General features: G+C 55.6%; 4 protein-coding genes and 1 non-coding gene across 5 annotated transcripts in view; 3 read left to right on the plus strand and 2 right to left on the minus strand.

Annotated features, from left to right (window-relative positions):
- SDRG_11822 (hypothetical protein) lies at nt 1–1,847 on the plus strand. Its single transcript, XM_008617877.1, has 11 exons — nt 1–118; nt 163–308; nt 355–477; nt 521–592; nt 641–697; nt 737–796; nt 841–959; nt 1,007–1,053; nt 1,100–1,149; nt 1,200–1,287; nt 1,338–1,847. The coding sequence occupies exons 1-11, from the start codon at nt 10–12 to the stop codon at nt 1,697–1,699; spliced, it is 1,233 nt and encodes a 410-aa protein (XP_008616099.1). The 5' UTR covers nt 1–9; the 3' UTR covers nt 1,700–1,847.
- SDRG_11823 (hypothetical protein) lies at nt 1,740–2,912 on the minus strand. Its single transcript, XM_008617878.1, has 5 exons — nt 2,747–2,912; nt 2,552–2,698; nt 2,357–2,503; nt 2,145–2,293; nt 1,740–2,089 (listed from the first exon to the last, which is right to left on the minus strand). Exons 1-5 carry the CDS (start codon nt 2,883–2,885, stop codon nt 1,940–1,942), a joined length of 732 nt encoding a protein of 243 aa, XP_008616100.1. The 5' UTR covers nt 2,886–2,912; the 3' UTR covers nt 1,740–1,939.
- Nucleotides 2,913–4,636: 1,724 nt separating this feature from the next.
- Nucleotides 4,637–6,168, plus strand: SDRG_11824 (hypothetical protein). The gene has a single exon (XM_008617879.1). The coding sequence runs from the start codon at nt 4,647–4,649 to the stop codon at nt 6,096–6,098; it is 1,452 nt and encodes a 483-aa protein (XP_008616101.1). The 5' UTR covers nt 4,637–4,646; the 3' UTR covers nt 6,099–6,168.
- A 776-nt stretch (nt 6,169–6,944) lies between these two features.
- SDRG_11825 lies at nt 6,945–7,022 on the minus strand. Its single transcript has one exon. It is a non-coding gene; the product is annotated as a tRNA-Leu (tRNA).
- An 864-nt stretch (nt 7,023–7,886) lies between these two features.
- SDRG_11826 (hypothetical protein) overlaps nt 7,887–8,932 on the plus strand; it is a 2,680-nt gene continuing 1,634 nt past the window's right edge. Inside the window, exons 1-2 of the mRNA XM_008617880.1 lie at nt 7,887–8,407; nt 8,458–8,922. Coding sequence (XP_008616102.1) covers nt 8,003–8,407; nt 8,458–8,922 — 870 coding nt within the window. The 5' untranslated portion in view covers nt 7,887–8,002. The remainder of the gene's footprint in view (nt 8,408–8,457; nt 8,923–8,932) is intronic.

Below are 8,932 nucleotides of genomic sequence, written 5' to 3' on the forward strand. Positions count from 1 at the left end.
AAGAGCAACATGACGAAGGCGCCGACGACGACCAAGGTGTTTGCCGTCAACGATACGGTGCTTGTGCGCCATGGCGTGCAGATCTACGACGCGCGCGTGCTGCGCCTGGACCCGGACAGTACGTGGCGCGTGGGCCCTTCCTGGCTAAGACCGGCGGTGTAGGCGCTACGCCGCAGTACTTTGTTCACTACCTCAAGTGGTCGAAAAAGTGGGACGAGTGGGTCGGGCCCGAGCGCGTGCTTGACACGAGCGAGGCCTCGCGCACGCTACAGAAGCAGGCCAAGGACGACGCGGAGAATGCTCCCAAGGTAGCCGACGACGTATGGGAAAGGACGAGGCTCACGTATGGAGAAGGGCGCGGCAAAGAAACGTCTGGCGGCGAACGGCCCGCTCCCCAAGCAAGGTGCCAGCAAGAAGCACAAGGTCGAGAACCCTTTCGAGGCCATCAAGGTCGAAGGCTCGCACGAACTCGAAGACGTACAACGCGCGCGACCGCCGTATGCTCTAACACCGCGTGTAGTTGGTCGCTGCTGTCGACGTGCAGATCCCGATCCCGATTGCGCTCAAGAAGATCCTCGTCGACGACTGGAAGGTACGCTTTCGCCTCGTCGTTTGCTATGTTTCGATCAGAAGCGCGTAGAACGTTACGCAGCAAGAGCGCTGGATTGAGCTTCCTCGCAAGACCCCCGTGTCCAAGGTGCAGTCAATAAGACTTTGGTTGCCCACAATTCCGTAGATTATCGACGACTTTTTGACCCAAGGCGAACTCTCGGAGAAGCAAGTGACCGAGCGCGAGGTACCAACGTCGCGTCCCTTCTGCATCACAACTCACTTGCGTAGTCGACCAAAGAGATCATCAAGGGGCTCGTGACGTACTTCAACAAGGCCGTGGGGTGTATTCTGCTCTACCGCGATGAGCGGCCGCAGTACGATATGATCCTGGCCGCCCACCCCGAGACGTACAACGGCTTGACGCCGTACTTCCATGGCACTCATGGAGCCGTAGACCGCTGGCGACGATCTATGGAGGCGAGCACCTCCTCCGGCTCTTTGGTATGACTTGTGGGCTGTCGATCACCTGTATCGAGGGGTTACGTAGCGCGACTGCCGCTGCTCGTGTCGTGCGTCCAAGCCAGTCTCTCGGCCGAGGTCCGACCGCCACTCGATGGATATATCGATGCCAACGCCACTGACTCTAGGACAGCCGTTTGATTCAAGCGACGATGGTGCAGCTGCTCAAGTTTTTGCAAAAGCGCAAGCAGCAGTACTTTCTTCCTGCCTACACGGGTATTACGTTCATTGCCCACGACTTGGACGAGGTGTTGACGCCGCTGCAGACGCCAGCACGTTTACGCTTCCGACGGAAGAAGAGTCGGCCAAGGCCGAGGAAGCAGCGCCCGAGGTGACGGCCAAGCCGGCCCCGAAGAAGAAGGGCGGCAAAAAGGCGCCCGCGAAGAAGTCGGCCAAGGCAAACGGCAAAGCGAAGAAGGCTGAGAGCAACGAGGCGGACGAAAAAGCGACTTCTCCGAACGACGGACAATCGGACGGCGAGAAGCCGACGGTCGACGCCGTCGAGGGCTCGGAGAGTGCCGATGCCGCGGAGAAGGTCGACGAAGCGACCGAGGAAGTCGCTACGGCACAGGAGTCCGCCCCGACGACCGAGACGGCGGCTGAAGTTACGTCGACGCCAGTCGCGTAAGATAACAACAAGTGACGTGTAAAGGCGGGTGCCTCTCGTAGCAGTCCAGCGCTCTGCAACGACGACGATGGCGGCTGTTGTGAGCAGCGTGTCGTGGTGAAGGCATCGAGTGCCGAATGAACTATTCGTCTTGACGATGCGACTTGTATTCGGTCGGCGCGACATTATGGCAGCAGGCAGTTGGGACGTCGCCAGTGTATGTTATGGGACTGGGATTGGTGGGGATATCTCTAGTACTCGTTATTTCTGCTTGTCGCGGAGGATCTCGGATGCTTTGTTCATCCCACTCACGGTCGCTTTCGCCGCACGGTCGGTGAGTTGGTACTTATCGTTCACGATAGTCGCGTGCTTGATGCCGCTCTCGAGCAGCCTCGCGGTCGTGTCCTTGATCTGCTCCGAGTGAACACCTTGTCCATCTGATTCGACATGTCGAAGAAGCTACTACCTTGTACTTGGCATCGAGGTCCTGGGCTGTCGCGACTGCGCTCTTGGCCGCGCTCTTGACGCGGTCCGTCACGTGGTATGTGTTGTTGATGACCTTGGCGCTCTCATACGACGCTGCCACGAGGTTGCCCGTCGCGCGTGCAATGTCACCTAGGAGGGAACACCAGCGTTAAGCTTGCATATCACCAGAGAGAATCGTTGGTGCAGTAGTACCTGTCGCCCCGTTCTTTGTTGTCAACACAGCGCCGCCGACCGCGCCGGCCATGAGCCCCAAGGGTCCTGCAACGCATAGCCCGAGGCCAGCGCCGGCCACAGCCGACCCGAGCACGGTCTTACCACCGCCCGCCTTGTGCACGCCCTCTGCCCAGACAGCTAGTACATAGCGTAGACGCGGAACATGTTGCGTACGTGTTGCAGCCGACTGCGCGGCCATAGCCGTCTGGAGTGTCCGCGGTGTGATTTCGATGCGTGGCGCCTCCCGTTGTTGGAGAGCGAGGCGTCGGTCGAGGCACTGCTGCAGCGCATTGGCCACGCGCACCTTGCTTGTCGTGTCCTCTAGAGACAGAGTTTGGGCATGAAACGCCGCCGAGTACGAATGTATACCTGGTGCAATGGACGCATATTGCTGCTGCAGCGCTTGAATCGCGTCGTCGTAGTAGGCAATGGCGGCCTCGCGCTGGCCGGCCTCGTCGGTGGCTTTGGCACGTTCGCACAATCGTTGAATGGAATCGTTGGTCGACATCAATAAGATGAAATGTCCAAGAGGTCGAGCGGGCAATGATGGAGCCGTTTGGAGCGTTATCTGCTATCCGCCATGCTGTCGGTTTGCACCCGAAAACGATGGACAAGCGCATATTGATACATTGATAATTCCAGTCCACAAGGATTCCTCGCCGACGTCCAAGTGCATGAGAAACCGTCTCGAAGTCGAGTTGCTTTGGCAACGAGGCGACCGAGTACCAGCTTCAATGCATGTGTTGTTGACATCTCTTGCATCAAGCCGCAACAATGAATTACGTTATACAACTATTCGTACTAGTTGTACACGTCCTAGTTGTTTTACGTAATTCATTGTTGCGGTTTGATGCAAGAGATGTCAACAACACATGCATTGAAGCAGATAGCACGTCCACACTTTTTGCTTTTTGCGCAACGCAAAAAACCGTCGGTGGTCGCGACAACAGAAGTACCCTGGTGCAGAGGGCACCATGTGCCTGATGTCGTCACCGTGACCCCAACAAATACGACTGTCGTCGTCCAAGTCCAAAAACGTGCTGAGGAAAGGGTCGTTTTGAATCTGAGTCCATGGGCCAAGATTCGACGCCAGATTCCTTGACACAGTCCAAAGCTCCAAGCGTCCGCTTTTGGTTTTCAATGAGCTGCAAGTGGCATTGCATTGAAATGGTTCCTTTGCAGGGTTGCACCGCACCACCTTTGGTGAAGCTCATTCTGCTGTCCCCTTACTACCAAATGAGGGACCACCGGAATACGGACTCGTTGCGCCGTCTTCGGACGGCAAAGTTGCTTGAACGCTCGAAACAGTTGAGACGAGAAGGGGCACACGACACCCACGGCGCATGTGACGAGTACAAATGAATTATCAACGCACGGACTCTAGTCACGCGGGTCTTGACATTCCCGAGCCCAAAAGGAATGTCCACGAGACCACCGAATCTGATTCTATCGTCGGAGCAGGCACAACCAGATTCCGCAGCAGCGGTACTTATTGAATGTGCTGTCCACATCACATGTGAGAGTGATCCCACGGCGGAGCCAACGACGGCATGCCGGCATGCATGCCAACCGCGGCAGAAGGTCTGTCGCCGGAACAACCCAATGTTCTAACACTGTTATGTTTGGGGACGACGCCGTGTTATAACGTATGTCGTCACCACAAATGCAGCACGGTCGCGCCACGGCAGCTCGTTGTTCGTTCCAGAATTCACTTCGGAATTCAATGCTTTTGGTTGCAGCGTGGTCGCACCCATGCTAATGGGTTCCATCAACCACGCCAGTGCGGTCCTCAGCAATCCTCCCAAACGACTGGTGTCGGCGCCTCGATTCACCACGTATAGGAGGCCGCTGGCGAAGATACAGACGCCGCTATTCCACGCATTTGATTGGCCTATAATGGGATGTAAAGCGCTATGATTGGTGCATCGAAACACAAACCATTTGATTCGTGGAGAAAAACAGCCCACGCGTTTGATTGGTCTGTCCTTGGACATTTCGCGCGACACGTGAAGATTGAAGTTCATTGGTCCATGGTTCGCCACAAGGTATATGATTGGAGCATTCCAGAACACGCGCGATCGGATTGGTCGACACGGGTGCCGCGCCTCGATGCGTGTCGCTTACCCTTTCATCAACACCTTGTCTCACCCAGGGCGAGCCGACGTGACATCTTGGCCAGATTCGACTGCATACTAAGACCGAGTGGTGTGAATGTGGCAGCCCAAGGAGCTTGCTGGAGCATGGGTTGCGAGATCCAACCACGAATCGAATGCACCACACGGCGGCTTGTTTCGGAAGCTGCGTTCTGTTTTTCATTCACCAATTTCACTCGTCCTCCGCACCGATGGTGAACAAGTTCTTCCTCCGCGGTCTCGGCTTCTTTAACGATGCGTACGATCTCTCGGTCATCAACATCGTCAACGTCATCTTGGAGCACCAGTACGGCAAGAGTGTCTTTGACAGCTCGATGAAGTCGAACGTCTCGACGTCCGCACTCATTGGCGCCGTCCTCGGTCAGCTCGTCTTCGGCGTCCTCGGTGACATGTACGGCCGCAAGAACTGCATGATTGCGACGTGTGCGCTCCTCATCGTCGGTGGTATCCTCTGTGCGGCGGCCTACGGCGGTTCGGCCCTCGGCACGCTTTGGTTCCTCGTCGTTGCCCGTGGTGTTCTCGGTTTCGGTATCGGCGGCGAGTACCCGCTCGCGGCGTCGTCGTCGTCGGAAGATGCCACGTCGCCCGCCGACCGCAACCGCCGCGTCTCGCTCACGTTCTCGCTCCAGGGTGTCGGCTTCCTCATTGCTGGTGTCTTTGGCTTGATCATGGTCAACGCGATGGACCCGACGACCCAGAACCTCGAGATCATGTGGCGCGTGCTCTTTGGCATCGGTGTCCTCCCGGCGCTCTTCCTTGTCTACTACCGCATCACGGCCGAAGAGACCCAAGCGTACAAGACGATGATGGCTGAAGAAGTCCACGTCCAGAAGATCCGCTGGTCGTTCATCCTCAAGCACTACGGCAAGAGCCTCCTCGGCACGGCCGGCACGTGGTTCCTCTTTGACATTGTGTTTTACGCGCAAAACCTCTTTACGGCGTCGATCCTCTCGGTGATTGGCGCCAACTCGACGCTCCACACGATCGCGCTCCAGAACGTCTTGATCTCGCTCGTGGCGCTGCCGGGTTACTACGTCGCGTGCTTTTTCATCAACAAGATGGGCCGCAAGCGCATCATGCTCCAGGGCCTTATCTGTATGACGATCATCTTCCTTGTGCTCGGCATCTGGTGGGACACGATCAAGGACCAGAGCGCGGTCTTCATCATTCTCTTTGGCTTGACGCTCTTCTTCTCCAACTTTGGCCCCAACATGTCGACGTTCGTCATGCCCACGGAGATGTACCCGACGGCCATCAAGAGCTCGTGCCACGGCTTCTCGGCCGCCATGGGCAAGGCCGGCGCTGCTGTCGGCTCATACGGCTTTGCGCGCTGGGTCGACAACCCGAGCTTTGGCTACGTCGGCACGTGGTACACGTTTGCCGGCATCTGTTTGGCGGCGCTTGTCCTCACGTGGTTCTGCATGTTTGACAACAACGAGGAGGCGAGCGTCATGGACAACGCGTTCAAGGCCAAGCTCGCGCTCGAGAACGACGAGACGCGCAAGTCGTTTATCGCTGGCGAGGACGAGCACGACGTCGATGCTACCACCGCCTACGAAAAGGCGTAAACAAGTCGCCTGTTAGAAACACCACTCTAGTAAAACTATAACACAATGTGTACATTATTTTAGAAACATGTGCGCTCTGTTGTAATGAGGTCCAGGTTGCTGACGCCGAGTGGAGCAAGCACGTGTCGTGTGAGTAGCGAAATTGAGTGATACCCATGACCGTTGATGGATTTACACAGAGGTGGAGAATTTGCTAGAGATGCTCTTTTCCTGGTCAAGGTTTCTTGTCATATTCGTACGCTCCGTTTGTTGGAAACCTCTTTCTCTACTACTGGGATTTTTGTTTGATGGTCTTTATGGTCCTCTGATGCCGGTAAAATCGTGAAAGTCCAGTCCTCGCTCCTCACGAAGCACGACTTCAATTGCATCGCGTTGAGGTAGTGGCAATCGTGTTGGTCTAAAGGTTTTAATTACCCGCGGGGACGTTGCAGTCCGTCGCAGCATGGTCAGCGTGGCCGCCAAGATCGATAAATTGGATGATCGTCGCTGCTGCTCCGACACCGCCGAGCATGCGTCGTCCATCTGAGCTATAGCATCGCCGTCCCTGCATCGCCAAAACACTGCCAGTGGGGCGAGTCGACCAACTTGTCTACTCTATTAGCAAAATACCCACTCTTGGAGCGTGTGGGCTGCAAGGAAACCGCTTGACGAGGCGCCCGATGTCCTTTCTGCACGACCTCGTCAAAGAGACGAAATGTCCACACTCTCAATCAAGACGTTCTGTTTGGTTGCCCATTCCTTGGCACAATATTGCACTGGTGCACGGACAGGTAATACTAGGAATGGGTCATTTCACCCTTTGAGAAACTTGGACGGCACGGGAAATGTTTGCAAAAATAAAAAGTATGACACAAGTGGGATTTGAACCCACGCCCGAAGACTGGTGCCTAAAACCAGCGCCTTAGACCACTCGGCCATTGTGTCATTTCTTGGTAAAAGTGATGAAATATGTAAATAAATAAATGATAAATAGGAAACATCAATAGTCTGATTATCGTTAAATGGATGAAATGGCGCAGGCAACCATACGGAAGGCAGGCGACAAGCCTATTGCGTTTTGAGCGCGCATCTCTCACCGTTGCGCAAATGAGCACTTCACAATGCGATTTGACAATAATGTAAAGCAGCCGTCGGCATCTTGCGACAGTGACTTCAAGGTCGGAACGAAGGCTATTGCATTGCACACGTTGCTAACTTGCGCGAAAACGTTTTCTGTAGACTGGAGAGATTAGCCAACACGATAGATTGCACCGCGGACTCGAAGCATCTCCACTGGTACGAGTGAATGCGGCAGAGGTCGTCCAGCAAGCACGCACGTATCGACTTGACCCATGCTTCGTCGCCGCGTAGCGTCACCAACCCGCTCTTTGAGCTCGTGCGAGAACCAAGCATTGTTGACGTTATGTCGCCCAGGAGCGTAGTCGTATCCGATGGAACGTACCTAGTACGTACTGTAGCGTCTCTTGTGTCGTTGAGCCCTGTGGCACTGCTTAGCCCTTACAAGATGCTCGTGGGAACGTCGTCTATCGAGGAATTGCTAGGTATCACCAATTACTTAAAGCGTATTTTGGTGGTAGTCCTGGTGCTTCGAGTTCGTTGATGATCAACTCTCTTCATATAGAGCTGATTGCGTTACAACGAAATGAACGGCATCCATAGTCCGACATCGCTTCAAAAGTGGTATAAGTGTACGAGTTGGATCCAAAAAGAGCCAAAGCCGGTGGCGTCTCGTGGTCTGAGACCTACTATCACCCATACTGCCTCCCATTATTCGACTGCGACGTGCATGGAGAGCCAGGCACCGTACATTCCACCATCACACTCTCGATACGTTGTGGTGCCATTACGTTCCATTCCCCAGTTCATTCATTCTTCGACTTGATCATCGTCGTCGTCGTGCAACTATGGGTCGAGCGACGACGTCCGTTTGTCTGTTTCTTGCTTGGAAAGTGGCCGACGCGCTCGATCAAAACGACCCAACGCTGCCAACCAAGTCGGGCGTCAAGATGTGGGTCGACGTCGAGACTCCGGACGAGTTTCACACAATGACGAGTTCTCGGGGCGATCCGTGGGACTTGGTCATGAGCGACGAGTTCAACTTGGCCGGCCGCAACTTTACGGCCGGCCATGACCATCTCTGGGTCGCCCTTGACATTCCCGATGGCGTCAACCGCGCTGTGGGCGTCTACACCCCCGAGAATGCGCTCACGGTCAATGGCACGTTTCAGATCCGCGTCGACGCGACTGAGACCAACGTCACGTACTACAACGTGTGGTCAGATGCACCGTCATGGACGACCAAGACAATGGTACATATTGTCTACATAGTGTTGGTGCATGCAACTAACCTGTCGACTAGTACTATCGCGCGGCCATGATGCAAACGTGGAACAAGTTTTGTATCCAAGGCGGGTTTGTCGAGATTTCAGCCAAGATGCCTGGTGCGACCCGTGCGTCGATGAACCCCCATATCACGGGGAAGCGCTGGGACGGCAACCTCCAACGCGATATGCCCGTGCAGTTCCTCGACCGCATCCCCGATATCAAGTTTTACCCGACGTGGCCGGGTCTCTGGATGATGGGCAACCTCGGTCGCGCGCTCTTTGCGGCATCGACCAACCGCATGTGGCCATGGACCTACAGCGAGTGCGACGAGCGCTACGATTCGTCTCAGCGCATTAGCGCCTGCAACCCCAACCCCGGCTACGGCTTGCACCCGAACATGGGCCGCGGGTCCCCCGAGATCGACATTCTCGAAGGCGGCGGCAGTGACATCTCGTCGTCTCTTCAAATCGCGCCGGGCATGCCAGACGAGTACCGGTTGGTTACGGCCA

This window comes from Saprolegnia diclina (genome assembly GCF_000281045.1).
Source record: "Saprolegnia diclina VS20 unplaced genomic scaffold supercont1.44, whole genome shotgun sequence".
NCBI lineage: Eukaryota > Oomycota > Saprolegniomycetes > Saprolegniales > Saprolegniaceae > Saprolegnia > Saprolegnia diclina.